At 42.6% G+C, this 16,996-nt stretch overlaps 2 protein-coding genes across 2 annotated transcripts in view; both read right to left on the reverse strand.

Annotated features, from left to right (window-relative positions):
- Positions 1-16,996, reverse strand: part of LOC144600279 (uncharacterized) — a 28,478-nt gene that overhangs the window by 8,338 nt on the left and 3,144 nt on the right. The window contains exon 3 of the mRNA XM_078411845.1: positions 7,353-7,406. Coding sequence (XP_078267971.1) covers positions 7,353-7,406 — 54 coding nt within the window. The remainder of the gene's footprint in view (positions 1-7,352; positions 7,407-16,996) is intronic.
- Positions 13,270-16,315, reverse strand: LOC144600607 (BTB/POZ domain-containing protein KCTD8-like). Its single transcript, XM_078412392.1, has one exon. It carries the CDS (start codon positions 16,046-16,048, stop codon positions 15,206-15,208), a length of 843 nt encoding a protein of 280 aa, XP_078268518.1. The 5' UTR covers positions 16,049-16,315; the 3' UTR covers positions 13,270-15,205.

Consider the following 16,996-nt stretch of genomic DNA (forward strand, 5'->3'; position numbering starts at 1 on the left):
GTGGTTGAGTAGCAAATAGAGTCAGGTGGAGGAGGGAAGGGTGGAAATAGCAATAGAAGCTGGGAAGTGATAGATGGAGGCAATGTGGGCTACAGATGGAAACATACTATGCAAATGCAGGTAATTTATTGTGATGACTTGGAGTTATATTAAGGCCAGTTATTCTTGATATTAAATGTTGGACTGATGCATGTAGCCATTGACTAGCATGGCGAGCAATGGTTGCATGCAGACATGGTTCAAAGGAGAAGGCAGCACGATTTAACATGCTGGCTACTATGTAATAAAGGATTATTCCGTATCATGTTCCCATATCCATTTTGGAGATTAGCCAATTAATTCACTTGCCCCTCTCTCCCGCACAAGCCTCCCGCCCCTCATTTGCTAAATTCTAAAAGTTTACTCAGGCCAGCTTGAAATTGTAAAATATAGCAAGAAATGTTATTGTGTTTACTTTTCAAGATAAAATTAACATAAAGTGCAGGAAATAATAAGACTATATAAAACATTAGTAAGACCACAGATTGAACCCTGTGCAGAATAACAGTAACTCTACTTACAACAAGTAATATAATCATTGGGTCGATTCCAGGAAAGACAATAAAGGTGACTCCTTTACAGAATTAGAAACACAAGCTAAGGAATAGAGGCTGAGGTGCCTAGTTTGGTGTCATTAGGAAAGCACATTAATAGAAATGACTAGACCAAGTGGACCCATTGGGCCCAAACCACTCCTGCATTGGTGCAGCACCCTCCCCCTTCCCTCATTCCCCACCCTCCCCCTTGCCACCTCCCTCCCTCCTCCTTCCCCTTCCCCCTCCTCTGCCCCCCCCTCTCCCTCTCCCTCCCTCCCCCTCCCTCCCCTGCCCTCCTTACCCCCCTCCCCTCACTCTCCCCCTCCCCTCAAATCTCTCCCCCTCCACCTCCTCCCCCCTCTCTCTCCCCCCCTCCCCTCTCTCTCCCCCTCTCCCCCCCTTCCCCTCTCCCCCCTAGGGTTGCCTCCTGCATTGGTGCAGCACCCTCTCCTCCCCACTCCCCCCACCCCACTCTCCACTCCCCCCTCTCTCCTCCCCCACTTCCCCCCCCCCTCCCTCCCCTCCTCCACCCCCTCCCTCCCCCACCCCTCCATTCTCCCCCTCCCTTTCCCTCACCCCCTCCCTCCCTCCCTCCCCATCGATCCGTCCCTCCCTCCCCCTCCCTCCCCGCCACTCCCTCCCTGCCCCCCTCCTCCCTCCCCCTTCCCTCCTGGGAGCAACCCGCGGCTGCCGTAGCAACCCGCTTCCCGGCCCGGGTAGCCGCCATTGGTGGAGCGGGGGTGGAGGGGGGAAGGGAGAGTCCTGTCCCATCTCGGTGTGGGGATGTTCAGTGGTAGACGGCGGCGGCTCTCCCACTGGTGCTTACCCGCTAGACTCTGGGTGGCGTGGGGAAGGCGCTAAGCCGGCCGTTTAGAGGAGGGGGGACGGGGGAGCAGAGGGCAGGCCCAGCACCAGGCCCAGGCCTCCACCTCCACCAATGCCCGGCCTTACCGCCGCTAAGCTGATGCTGCCGCCTTTCCTCTTGGCCCACCTTAGGCTTGCGGTTATCTGGTCACGTCCAGGCCCAGGCTCCGGCTGCTTCCCCCGGCACCAGGACTGGCTCTCCCGCCGCTACGTGGCCAGCACACCCCCCACAAGAGACTGGCAGCCAAGCCCTGCTCATCTGACTCCAACAGGCGTAGACGCGTTTGTTCTGCGCATGTGCAGATGTGGCAGCCATCTTAAGTAAGTTCCAGATCAACGGAGCCCCAACTGCGCATGCGCGGTGTTTTAAACTTTAAAATGTGAATAACTTTAAAAATACAACACCGGTTTCAACGAAACTTCTTCCATAGGCCTAAGGGACAATGATGAGTAAAGTGGGCCTAAAATTGTCGCGCTACCATGTACCGTTTTGGCTGTAGTTCAGGAACAAGCGAACAAACAAGTTTTAGTATATAGATATTATCCAAATGTTTCAGAAAATAGATATAACATGGACTAAGAAAATAACTGCAGATGCTGGTACAAATCGATTTATTCACAAAATGCTGGAGTAACTCAGCAGGTCAGGCAGCATCTCGGGAGAGAAGGAATGGGTGACGTTTCGGGTCGAGACCCTTCTTCAGACTGATGTCGGGGGTGGGACAAAGGAAGGATATAGGTGGAGACAGGAAGATAGAGGGAGATCTGGGAAGGAGGAGGGGAAGGGAGGGACAGAGGAGCTATCTGAAGTTGGAGAAGTCGACGTTCATACCACCGGGCCGTAAACTGCCCAGGCGAAATATGAGGTGCTGCTCCTCCAATTTCCGGCGGGCCTCACTATGGCACTGGAGGAGGCCCATGACAGAGAGGTCAGACTGGGAATGGGAGGGGGAGTTAAAGTGCTGGGCCACCGGGAGATCAGTTGCGTTAATGCGGACCGAGCGCAGGTGTTCAGCGAAGCGATCGCCGAGCCTGCGCTTGGTTTCGCCGATATAGATGAGTTGACATCTAGAGCAGCGGATGCAATAGATGAGGTTGGAGGAGGTGCAGGTGAACCTCTGTCTCACCTGGAAAGAATGTTTGGGTCCTTTGATGGAGTTGAGGGGGGAGGTAAAGGGACAGGTGTTGCATCTCGTGCGGTTGCAAGGGAAAGTGCCCGGGGTTAGGGTGGTTTGGGTAGGAAGGGACGAGTGGACCAGGGAGTTGCGGAGGGAACGGTCTCATCGGAATGCAGAGAGGGGAGGGGATGGGAAGATATGGCCAGTGGTGGGGTCCTGTTGTAGGTGACGGAAATGTGGCTCTTAGAAATGCCCTTATTCAAGTGAGATATGTTGGCTTCCAGCTCTCTACAATAGAGTGGAACTTTATTTCTCTGCCAGGAAAGTCATTTCATTTCAAAATATGAAGTTTATGCAAATGAAGAATTTCTCAAAGATGAATTATTTATAATTCTCTAAACAAAAAGCAATATTAAAAAGATGGAGAAAAGTATGGCAGGAAAAAAGTGGGGGGTAAAGGGAAAGTCAGGGTACTATGGATGTGCTGATACATTTGAGGGTTCTGGGTCACACAATGTTAAAAGCTGTTTCCAGTTGATAAAGACAACAAAAAATATGGACATGAAAGGGAATTTCAAATTTAATGTATATTCGTATATCTCCATAAAATCTCAAGAATATGATGAACACATGAAAGGGAATATCAAATGCAATGTATATTGGTGTATCTCTATAAAATCCCAAGAATATGATAATTGAAATATTACGTGTATTTTAGGTTTCATAATTTCAAAAAAGGTTGAAAGAAAGGATAGGGTACACTGTGCACTCAACAAGATGCTGCAGAGTATAACTAAATACCAATAGAAATGCTTTGAAATTGGGCATATTAAAATAGAATAGAGTGTAAATTATGTGATAAAATCTTTTGAAATTAGGAAAGGATTGAAACAGATAAATATAAATATTCTGCTCTCAATGATTACATAGTCTAAAATAATAATAGATAAGAGATTAAATGTGAGTAATTTAGGAAAAAAGCAAAGGAACACTTTCGTAAGATTGCCATCTATATACTAAAACTCTCGTTTGTTATCTTGTTTGTGACTGAACTTCAGCCAAAACGGTTCACGATAGCGTGACAATTTTAGGCCCACCTTACTCACCATTGTCACTTTAGTGATAATGCAAGTAGTTTTATTGAAATCGATGTTATATTTTTAAAGTTATTCACATTTTAAAGTTTAAAAGGAGGGGAAGGGGAGGGGAGCAGGGAGGGAGGGGGGAAGGGGGGCGTGGGGGAGAAGGAAGAGGGGTGTTGAGGAGAGAGGGGAGAGGACAGGGTGCTGCACCAATGCAGGAGAGGTTTGGGCCCAACTTGGTCTAGTTCTTAATGAAACTGAAATCCAGTTGGTCTCAATACTTTATTTTAAAGGATTTTACAGACTTCATAATTAACTCTTGAAATAATGCAAATAGTTTATTATTATGATACACCAAGCTTGCCTCTGCACTTTTCTCATTTCCTTTCATTCCTTTTCTTTATAAGCTATTCTTTTATTGAATATATTTTAATTATAAAAATCAGAGATTAAGGTTTACTTTGTAAAGTTAAAATACCCTTCATCTATCATTGTGCTCATCTAAACAGTTTATATTTCCTGCCTGATGTATCTGAAATATTTTGACATTGAACTGATGATAAATTGATTACATGTTCAACAAAATTAAGATTTTGTTTCTAGAATGTAACATTCTGCATGCTTATACTATATAAGGAATACCTCGGAGGAATATATTCTTTTAAAAATGTTACACACTTTTACAGAAAAGAATTACACTTTACAGTATTTTGCTTTAGATAATATAGAAAATTCTGCAAATGTCACATTTGTTCAATTTGCTGTCCTAATTTCTGTGTTAGGCAATGGAAAGTATTAATTTGGCATCGGAAATTGATTTAACTTTACAAAATGACATGCAAAGTTTGCATCTTTCTTTTAACTTTAAACATGTTTGGAAAGGATCCTACCACTTTCTGCACTTTTGTGAAGACAGACTCCATAATGCTCAATGAAACATGACAGGAAGGTTTGTGGTAGATCTGAAGATTGATGTGGAGTGAGGAGAACATTTAAAAAGTTTGTAGATTTTCAAGCTACGTATATTTATGGATTTATGAGTTCCTTTGGTTACTTTTTTATGATTCTGTTATTGCCAGAACACGTTTTCATTAGTATTTGGATTAGTTCCTAGTTTTCCTCTTTCCAGGCTAATCCTAATAGTATCAGAATGATTGATAATACAGTCCAACTGAGCCGAGAAAAGGTTCTGGAGAAATATTGTGCAATTAAAACTGCCTACTATATGCCATATGCACTCCTCCTTCATCTGCAGAAATAACAATTGGAAAAAGGATGAGAAGGTCTGATGGAGAGTTGATCAGAAGACTCTCAGTGACATTACTTTGGGGTGTGAATAACCAATGAGCCATGCGCAAGATAGCTTGCTATCCTTTACATGATAGGAAGTTTCCAGGATCCATTATTGCCTTTTTAAACACCAACCATTTTTAAAAGTCTTGGAAATCATCTCTGAAAATACAATGGCAACCTGCTAATTCAGGTTCAGGTTCCAGGGAGAGGTAGATGCCTAGCCACCCTATCATTCCTTCTTCGGGCATTTTAGCTTTGATGCTGTGCAGTTTACATATGAACAAGGATGGTAATGTTAACCTCAGGTTTAAAGCTTAGTGCCATTATTGACTTATGGAATGGTTTCATAAGACAGATGAGTGAAACATCTTTTGAGTCAGTTATCACTTAGTAGATGGGACGAAAGGAAATGTTGGCAGGATAGTGAAGCCACAAGGACATGAAGAAGCCACAAGGTCTGAAGAAGGGTCTCGACCTGAAACGTCACCCATTCCTTCTCTCCAGAGATTCTGCCTGTCCCGCTGAGTTACTCCAGAATTTTGTGTCTACCTTTGATTTAAACCAGCATCTGCAGTTCTTTCCTCCACAAGGACTTATTATTTCCCTAGAGCAGTGAAAAGCTACAATGCCAGACTCTTTTGTCAACAAATACATCTCAATTTGCTATCCCAGACATCCCCGATCTTTGGGGTGGATTTTCCCCAAACTAAGGGGTAGATTTTCAAGGAAGTAAGTTCTGCCCGTCCATTAAAAAAAATAGCAGATTTTCCCTATGTCAGTTGCTAATGTATGATTGGCCTAAGCATCAATCAAATTTGTGGCAATTGTGATCATAAAGTGGTGCAGTCCCAACTAGAATAAACATGGAGATATTTGGGCACCAGTGCTGTGTTGTTTGACGAACCCCAGTTTGAAAGGACTGTAGAGAAAGCATATGGGGTTTTTTTCTCAGGGAGATCGACACCCAACTTAACAGCCTACATTTCTGTACTTGTAATATTAGCAGTTCCCAAGCTATGCCATGAGTGGACTACCACTGACATTAGTGGCATTACCCTGACCTGTATACCTCTAAAGGTTGGGGCATCCAAAATACTTGACAGCATCATTGTGATACAGCAGGGTAACAGGGCCTTTGACAACCAAGATGCCCAATCCAAACTGGAATAATTTACCCACACCTGGCTTAGATCCCTCCAAAACCTTTTCTATCCAAACTCCAAAGACGTACAGGTATGTAGGTTAATTGGCTGGGTAAATGTAAAAAAAAAAAATTGTCCCTAGTGGGTGTAGGATAGTGTTAATGTATGGGGATCGCTGGGCGGCACAGACTTGGTGGGCCGAAAAGGCCTGTTTCCGGCTGTATATATATGATATGATATGATGATATCCATGTACCTGTTCAAATGTCTTTCAATGTTGCCTCAACTACTTCGTCTGGCAGCTCATTCCATATACCCACTACCCTCTGTGCGAAAAGGTATGAGGTTAAAATTTTCCATCTTACCTTAAACCAATGCCCTCTAGTTCTTGTGTAGGAAAGAACTGCAGATGCTGGTTTAAACGTCACCCATTCCTTCTCTCCAGAAATGCTGCCTGTCCCGCTAAGTTACTCCAGCAATTTGTGTTTGCCCTCTAGTTCTTGATTCCTACCCTGGGAAAATGACTGTACATTCACCTTATCTATTCCCCCTCCTAATTTTATACACCTCTGTAAGATCACCCCTCAGCCTCCTGTGCTCCAAGGAAAAAAGTCATAACTTGCCCAACCTCTCCCAACAGCTCAGGCTCTCGAGTCCTGGCATAATCCTTGTAAATTTTCTTTGCACTCTTTCCAGCTTCAGGGTTTAATGATCAGGTAAATCCAGGGTGTGACTTAGGTAGCTGTCAATAGTTGCTATCAGCTGTTGTTGAATTATGGTTTGTTCTGCTCCATCGAATTATAATGATCCAATGTATATTACACAAGACCCTACCACACTGTAGGTTCTCTTAAATTTGGATTGGAACTGCTTCAGGCACCAGGTTTCACCCATCTTAAAACTTGTTTTCTCATTAACCTTTCCCTGTTCTTTTGAAATGTCAACATAATTTTTGTCTCTACAGATGCTGCCTGACCTATTGAGCATTTCCAGCATTGAGTTTTTATTTAAAACACAAATACGTAATTGAATGAGCTTTATTTTTCCAATTTTCAATTCAGGAACCAGCTGGTGAGAAACCGGGAATAAGTAAATCAATATAGGTCAACACGAGGAATTACTTTTAAAAGTCACACACGAGAGGCAACATTTGAAAGAAGCAAGAACATTCTATTTTAAGATGCTTTAAAGAGCTTATACTAAATAATTAACACAACAAAATCACCAAGTTAATCAGCATATGGCCGCCGGTTTTGTTTCACAGTTGCATTTGCTTACCTGCGCTGCTGAGATGATTGGTGATACACGTCTGACTCCAGGAGCTGGATGAACCTATTCAGAGAAAACCAGGACACAGCTTGACAGTAAATATAGATTTTTTTCATCTGTAGCTACTGCAGTAAATAAAATGCACCAATATCATACTCTCATTCCCATTTGTAGTATATTACATTTCAGGCATGGTAGACAATAACAATCATATCTTTCATATTCTTAGGAAGCACAAATCAGGATATTTGGCACCCAATCAGGAAAAACACCCACACTTTAATAATTATTTCTAACAATTCAAAAATTCCTTGCGAATCATTGAACGGACAAGTTGCAACATCAATGATTGATTATCAATTTCCATTATCCATGCAGGTATAGGATTCCTTAATCAAATATTTTTACATATGTAACAACGCATGGATAGATAAAGTAACTTTTGAACTCAATGAATTTATTTTAACTTCTGTCCAGAACACAGTAAACTCCACAAGTTATGTGAAATTAAGTTCACTTTGACCTATCAGGCCATGAAAACAGATGGTAATATTCAGACAATTCAAACAATTCTAACATCCAAACTGAGCACTTTTAATGTCATTATCGGTTTCCATTAATATGAATTAAATGAAGACATCTTCCATGATTTTTTTCCTCTATTCAGCCTGTGAGGGTCTCACACAATTAGTCTGATCCCTTTATTTATACCAAATGAACGGAAAGTAAAATTGTGCGGGGTCAAACTACCTTCAATCCAATCCTGTCAGTTTCATGCCAACCAAGTTGGGTGAAAATTTATTTCACAATATCTAAAATTGCTATTAAGGACAATGCCATTGTCAGACCTGGTAGTGTTCATTGTGGCTTATCCAATTTGTCACTTAGCACATTTTGTCACAATATCAGGTTTCAATGCTGTTCTATATTAATATTTGGGAGTTCAACCAAAACTATGATAGGATGTGAAGTGGTTCCATCTTAAAAGGCACTCAACTTTCACTTAAATCAATCTAAAACTAAAAATGCCTGAGCAGCGTTATTTATAACAATAATACTGTTTGTACAATACCAGCTATAGATTAGTTGGTTGCCGTTTTCAACTACAATGACCATGATAATACACATTTGGGCAAGAAACTCTACCATGCTGACTAGGAAGCAAAAATTGCAATATTTAAATCTAAATTTATGTGGCTAAACATGCTGTATTGATTTTAAAATGTCTTTAATCCAGATTATTATTTTGATCAAATGTATCTATATCTCAGGCATTAAGTTGTGCCTTTGCAATACAACTGCTAGAAGTCTGCTTTCCCTCTCTATCCCCTCCTCCTTCCGAGTTCTCCCAATAGTCTTCCTGTCTCCTACTATATCCTATCTTTGTCCGCCCCCTCCCCTGATATCAGTCTGAAGGGGCTCGACCCGAAACGTCACCCATTGCTTCTCTCCCGAGATGCTGCCTGACCCGCTGAGTTACTACAGCATTTTGTGTCTAACTGCTAGAAGGTGTTCACTCCAGGTGAAATACATTGAATTAACTTTTAGCAAGGAGTTTACGATCACCAGTGATGCAATGGCCTTACAAAATGCACCTCAATTTTGAACCAGACATAACTGTTACTTTTTAACCTTGAACAGTAATACGTTGATGAAACTGTGGCAGAATTAATAGACACCACATACTGTTGCAGTGCGAGCTGAACTAATTTTTCCATGGTTAAAGCAGGCTCTAAAATGAAATCTATACAAAATAATAATCTGTCCTGATCTACATTCAAACATTTTTTAATGTTGTAATTCCATGTTTTGTTTCAAATCTGCTATTTCCATTTCCACACCTTGGACCCAGCCATTCATATATTCTCCCATTTTCCATAGCATTTCTAACCATTTCCTCACATTCCCTGCCATTCACGTCCACCATCATCCTCCAACAAGGAATTCCATGCAAGAAAAAACACTCCTAAGTTACACTCCACATTTTCCAACTCAAGCCAGCCAGCCTTCGGTCCCTTATTTACCACAATACTTCTTTTGCTCTCTTCAGCGTTAATCATCCCTCTTGATATGGTCCCCTACTCCATTCCAAACAAAAAGGGACAGTTTTTCTCATATCTGATGCATCATTGGCTTAGCCTTCCTTAATGGTTAATGGAGATGGATCTGCAGACTGGGGCACCATAAAGTGAATGGTGCCTTTGTTTGAGGAAAAGGGGAATAAAAGATGTGTGTGGCACTGCAATTGCAGTGAAGGTGGTGGAAATTGCAAGGGATGATCTATTGAAGACACATGTTGTGGGTGGAAAGGGAGCTCTATCCTTGCTTTAACCAGCAGAAGTAATGAGAGCAGGGTGTAGAAAAACTGACAAGAAGCATTCAAGATCTCCATCAACAACAGTTGAGGGGGAGCATTGTTCATCAAGAAGGAAAACATTTCAGAGGCATCTGAAATCTCAAAGCAGATAGAAATGAATCAGATGAATTGGGAGAATGGATGGAGTCCTTGGAGGAAGGACGGAAGTACAGGCCATCATCGATTTTCCGAAAACTGGTGGTACGGCAGCCCCCTGTAGCTGGGACTCTGAAACTCTAGCCTTTTCACACCACTGGGTTGTAAGGTGCCCAAGCGGCATGAATATTAATTTATCTTATTTCAAGTAACCCTTGCATCCCCTCTCTCCCCGTCCCTCCCCCACCCTAGTCATCGTACTAATTTCACTGTCGTCCTGTTGAGTTTCATTGTCTGTATATCTTGTTATCACCTAGCCCAGAGCCACCAATGGATATTGTCGGCTCCACCTTCTCTTGATCAGTTACTTTTTTGCATATCTTTCATTCATTTGTTCTATTTCTCTCTATATCACTGTCAATATCTCTGTCGTCCTGTTGAGTTTCATTGTCTGTATAACTCGTTATCACCTATCCCACAGCCAAAAATGGACCATTGTAGGCTCCCATCTTTCCTTGATTATCGTTGCTCTTTGCATATCTTCCATTCAATTGTCCAATATCTCTTATTTCCTTTTCCCCTGACTATCAGTCTGAAGAAGGGTTTTGACCCGATACGTCACTGATTCCTTTTCTCCAGAGATGCCGTCTGACCTGCTGAGCTTTTTGTGTCAATCTTCGGTTTAAACCAGCGTCTGTAGTTCCTTCCTACATATAACAAGAGGAGGAATGTGATGCTAATATCCCTGAAGTTAACAGGCCAAGATAATGTCAATTTATGGCTGCTAAACCTCAAACTCTGAGTTAATTAATGCAATTAGGATCTAGGACTCAACCATAATCATTAACTTTTCAAGGATAGAGTACTGGGCAACAATGTGGGGTTTGATCCTGAAATGTGGATTATCTTGGGCAACACTTTTCTCAGTCTTTCGTGCTTCATGGTTTCATCCTACCTCCAACAAACGTCCCCAAGGAATGGTGCTAATCTTTAGAACTAATGAGAAAGAAATCACCCGGTGGCAATGACTTTCTGGAACTGAAGACACTCACACCTCAGCATTCAAGATACAACTTGCAGAAATGTTTGAATTTGTCCACACTCAAAAGTTGAGCTCCAAGCCATCATTAATGCTAGCACTGAAACAAATAAGATGGGCGGCATGAAGACGCAATGGTACAGTTGCTGCTTTACAACGCCAGTCCTAGGTTTGATCCTAACTACAGGTGCTTGTCTGTACAGGAGTTTGTATCTTCTTTCCGTGACCTGCGTGGGTTTTCTCCTGGATCTTCAGTTTCCTCCCACACTCCAAAGACGTACAGGTTTGTAGGTTAATTGACTTGGTATCATTGTAAATTGACCCCTAGTGTGTGTAGGATATGGTTGTGTGCGGGGATTGCTGGTCGGAGCGGACTCAGTGGGCCGAAGGGCCTGTTTCCGCACTGTATCTCTAAACTAAACTTTCACGCAATATCCACAAGACAATGGTCTTTTGCCAGCCTGCACTACACAGCCCTCTGACAATAATGTCATGACAAGACCTGGGAAAAGATGGACAATGTTCTATATCTTGCAAGCCACCTGTTGGCAAAGGCAGGCATCAATTTACCACAATGTGCCAGCTAAGAATTTGTTCAACTGAAATAAAGTATATCTAAATTCAATACCTTGTATGTGGCTCAAAGCTCTTCATGGTTCTGAGACCAGGACGACCAGAGAGGACAGCTAAAATTACTGGAAAAACATTTCCGACAAGTCTCTGAAAATTCACTGGAAAAGCAAGTGAACCAAGTTTACCATTCTTTCCCAGTCCTACATACCTAGTATTGAGGCCCCAAATGCTATTGGTTGGCTAAATTGGTCAGGCCACTTTACTCATGTGCTCAGCATCAAACTCTTGAAACAGACTGACTATTCAGAGCTGGTGGGATGACCAGGTGGATGGAGGAAAACATTGAAGGATGTTCTCGAGGCCTCCTTGAAGGGATTCAATATTCCCAACTGGGAATCTGCTCAAAATGGAAGAGCATTTTAAATTATCTGGAGAATCTAGTGTCCAAGTATTGGGAATATGTAGCTGCTTCGCATAAGCTGCTGCTTATTGAGTTGATCACCAGACGTCCCACCCACCATCTGTGAAACACTATATATTTCCCACTGTGTGTGACTGTCAACCATCTCAGAACCTACCAACCCAGAGTGGAACTGAATTATCCTTGATCCCAAGGCACCACATAAGAATAGAAGGCAACAGAACCAGTATGTTCTACCTGCTGATTATAATCATTGCAGACTTTCCACATTGAAACAGAATCATAAGTGTCCAAATGGCTCAGTTTCAATGAGAGTGAGATGAGTTGTCCAATTTTTTTTAATGATACATTTCTGGAGAAAAATTCTTGATTCAACAAAATTTCTCACATAATTTCTGTGACATTTTCCATGTCAATTACATCTACAAGCTAGTGATCATCAGCACAGCAGGAACTTACTGTTATAGGATCTTTGATATACAAAAGAGGGAATTTGAATATAATTCTTTGCACTGCTTCTCTTCAAAAGGCTGCTCTAACAGAGACGCCCTCTTGGAAGATTTATTTCATTAATAACTTTTGATGCCCATTATGAAAAACTAATGCAAGCTGCAATGTGTTAATAAAATTCCTATGCCCAGTGAAGATTTCTGCTTCCCAGGCCATGCACCTTCTGCCAAGTTCAATCTTCAGGGTTTAATTAGTCAAATAATTAATAGCAATACATCAATATGGAATGGACCAGATGACTACATTTTCGATAGCAAAATATTGTGAACGTACTTCTACTAACGTATCTTGCCATTTGACCGTACAGAAATTGTCAATGTTTCTTTTCTTGGTGACAGAATGCCTCAGACATCCTATTAACTGCATTAACACTGGAAATAGATCCAGTATTACATTAATGTGTTCACCATATCCAACCTTACGTTTGACTGCACGTCCTTATTCTTATTTCTCCACCCACTGGAAAGCACATATTGCTACTTACAGATCATGGCTATAAAACTGCATATTCCTTTCAAAAAGCCTTTAGGAAATAACATTCATAAATTTAGTTCATCCCAAAATGTTTTACAGCCAATTAAGTGGGGTATTTTAGAATTGTGGTCACAATTGCAATGTAGAGACCACAAAAAATAATTTTTCTTCAGCACTATGATATTTTCCGACTAGTCTAGTTTTCATATCTTAAGGTTTATCAGTTTTTAGAATAGTCACAGATTTTTTTTTAACACACACGCACTTAAGTAAAATGAGCCTTAGATTAATGCATTTGTTTAGTAATGTAGCACTCCCTCATTACTGCCAAGCGTCAGCTTAGATTTTATGCTCTAGTTGCTGAAGTGCCACATGAACCCACAGGCAATGATGTTATCAACTGGTTCACAGGTTCCATACATAACGGTCTTTGAAGGATAAAAGGGAAATTTAATTTTTTTTATTAAGTCATATAAATATTGATGCAGCAATCATAAACATCTTTGAAAGGCAAGTTTGAAGAACGTGATAAAGTTCAGGGTTAATCGATTACAGCCGGGTCAATTAACAATTCTTTCTCCGGTACTGGATTTTATTTAAATATACCAGAACATAAGTCAGTATGAGATTGTAAAGCCTTTAGCATACTTTCTATCTCTGGGCATGTTTTATATGCAATTCTTTTAACATTTAATCGTAATTTTATCCTTTAATACTCAATGTAATGCACAGTAAAACTGCTCCAAACTATCCTCAAGGCAGGAGAAAACGAATCTACTAGCAGGTGTACAGTGCTTGAATCTGTTCAAATCCATTCTTTAATGTTTATTGAAATTCAAGCCTGAGTTTAGGCTTTGCATATGCTATGCATTTGTGCATGCATGTTTGCATTTTGAACACTATATATAACCCACACCAAAAGACAGAACATCTATTTAAACTTCCACTACAAACCTTTGTAAACGGAAATTACAGGTGTTCAAAAGACCTGTGTAATTAAGTATTGACAGCAGAGAAGAAATAAAACTGAAATTGTTTTCAGAGATTTGTTTCAAAAGGGACTTAAAGATAAGTTTTTTTGTAAAGATGCAGTGACTACTGTCTTGAAAGTAATGAAAATCACACTTATTCTGTACCAAGGTCTCCTATAGCTGCAAGTGCACAATGCAATGGATATTTATGCCTGTACATCAGGAGTTTTAAGCTTATACGACCAAGTGTTACATGTAAATATCTTGCCAATATAACAACATGAACTGCAATTATATTGGTTTCCATGATTTATTAGACCATAGTGACATATCTAATCCACTGACAATGTAGAAGTTGTGTACCCACTTTGCTAAACATTTGTGAATCATCAGATTCAGAATACTCATTTAAAAGGTGTTCACCAATCTACTATTGAAACTTACAAATACAACTTATGCTACTGGTTTATAGGTTATAAATCATGTCACAAAAATAACTTAGATTTAAGTAAAGGTACAAATTAAACTGGCAAGACTTTGGCATTTGTTCTAATCACAAAATAGCTTTATTTTTATACAATACCACATATGCATATCATAAGAAACATCAATTTTGGGGGAGAAATCTGCATAAATATCTTAGCAGAAACTTATCCAAATTTTTGACAATAATTTCACTATGAAATTTGAATTCATTTATCATATTTAAAGGCTACGCGTCATTTTGGCATACATATATTTTAGGATACAAACCGCACTTCGTGGAACTTAGTACACTGCGCTGTCAAAAAATGGCATTTGTCTTCAAATTCACTATTTGGCATCCGCGTGCGAATGTAAAGAGAAACACTGTCTCACCATCTGCGATTAACCTTCCCATGAGATATTCTTTGGGAAGAAGCACACACGCAGTTTGCTGTTCATAAAATAATGTTAGTTCAATAACTCCCCACCTGAAGTATCCAAAATCAGTTTGTTTTTTGGATACTATTGTTCACTTCCTCGTCAGTTTCTCTGCCACTGACCACCAACATTAATTACTTCATTTTATTTTCCAATTATTTTCACGTCAAAGGCGATTAACTAAGCTGCTGAAGGCACCTGCACACGTGCCAACACCCAGTGTGCACCACATCCAGACACACGCACACACAACCAAACTTTGTGCTCGGTTACAAACTATATGCACCAGTTTAATAAACAGCGTCGTGTGCTTAAAATACGAAAACAACATACACTTTTTTTTAAAAAAAAGTTCATCCATCCAAATGTATCGGAGAGCGTGGTAAACTAGGTGAGGCAGCAATGGCACATGGAGATTGAAAGCTGGAGGAGCAAGGGTTTCTGTTCTAGGGGTGGTGGGTTGGGGTTAGGTCTAATCGCTTTGGGGATCATTGTGCAGAGAGGTTTGTGATGGGCAGATCACTCACGGTAGAAAACATATTCCGTGTAGCTGGTCCATATCTTGTCGTCGGTCTGGTCGTGAGCGAAGGCGCAGGTGCCCGTCGAATTACACGACACCATGTGGAAGCCAGCTTCGGCCAACTTGTCAAACGCCTGCTCCAGGAAAGTAAACTTGAGGTAGTAGCGGGACGTGTAGCGCTCGAGGGGGCGGTCGGGGTCCCTGCTCTCGTTCAGTGTCTCCCCGAACACCTCCTTGGCCAGCGCCGTCTTCCCACACACCATGATCCTGGCCACTCTACGGAACTTGGCGTCCGTCTGGCTGTCCCTGCCCAGCGTGTATGAGCCCCGGTAGCCGATGGTGATAAAGCCCATCCTCCTGTCGCTGCTCCCGCCGACGGTGACAGTGGCCGCGGCCAGACTGCGCGCCACGTCCGTGCTGGGAGAGCCGTCCTCGGGGTCGCTGGGGCAGGCGTCGTCGTTGATGGAGTTCTGCTTGCTGAGTTTGGGACTGAGTGCTTTGACCAGTTCGGGCAGTGCGAAGTACTCGGCCTCCCGCTGGAGGCGGCTCCGCTCGGGGAAGTGGTCGGGCAACACCAGCTGCTGGTCCCGCATGTAATCCAGGATGTAGCGGAAGAGAAAGCCGTCGCGGTCGATGAAGAAGCGCCCCTTGCCGTCCCTCGCCAGCGCCAGCCCCAGCCCGTCCTTGCGCCCGAACATCTGCGACAGCAGCGAGCCGGGCACGCTGAGCAGGGTGGAGTAGCGGGTGATGTACACCTGGCCGCCCACATTCAGCTCCACGATCTCGGGGAAAGGCGTCTCCTCGCTGGCCATGGTGCAGATGGCGTTATCCGGCAGAGCCATCGCCGCGCTCTGCCTCTGCTGCAGGCACTGGCCGGCCGTGCAGAGCAGAGCCGTGCACTGCCTCTGCTGCAGGCACTTGCAAGAGAGCGCGAGCAGAGCCGCGTGCGATGTGGGGGGAGGAGAGTGGAGGAGAGGAGAGTAGGGACGCGCGCGCTCGCTCGCTCGCGCTCTCTTGCCCGCCCGGCCCCACCTGTTCTCTCCTCTCTCCTCTCGCTCGCGCTCACTCTCCCCTCTCTCCCGCGCTCACTCTCCCCGCTCTCCTCCAAGCCAATTTTAAAGCGAGCAACTGCGAGTCCGCCCTCGCCGTCAGGCTGTGGGAGGGGCGGCAGCGCCTTGCGGCGGATCAATGCTCCCATTCCCAGGGAACTCGTCCTTGTCTTTGGCACTTGCACCCGGCGCAGCAAGGAATGGTCATGTCAAACTTTTTTACTTTTCGCGCACGATTAGCTTTAATGGACCTTTATCAATGGACGCCACCCCATACGCTTGTGTGCAAGAGGTCTTCACTGGTGAATCGAAGATGAGCGCATGTCAACAAAAAGGCTCAGAACTGCGATATCCAAATATCTGCATGCACTGTGCACATAAATAAAGTAAATTACAGTGTTTGTAACTGCTAATCAGTGTAAAATATTTAAATCCAATGCCCAAGGCTGCATTCTACTGTGTCGTTCAAAGATCTGCCGCTCGCTGTACGCGTTCGTGATGGCTGACTGAATACCAATTACTTTCAGAAAGCAATAAATAAACATTTTTTTTCCAGATATTTAGTTCCACAATCGGGAGTTGGCATTAATATTTTAATTCAGCTATTCGGTGTTACTTTAAGTGTGAATATTGCATCTTAAGACATCAGCACACAGATAAAACGATTCATTTTTCTGGATTTTCTTTGTCTGCTGTATAAGTCAGACAGCCATTCACGTTAATTATAAGGGTCTCGACCCG

This window comes from Rhinoraja longicauda, chromosome 15 (genome assembly GCF_053455715.1).
Source record: "Rhinoraja longicauda isolate Sanriku21f chromosome 15, sRhiLon1.1, whole genome shotgun sequence".
Taxonomy (NCBI): domain Eukaryota; kingdom Metazoa; phylum Chordata; class Chondrichthyes; order Rajiformes; family Arhynchobatidae; genus Rhinoraja; species Rhinoraja longicauda.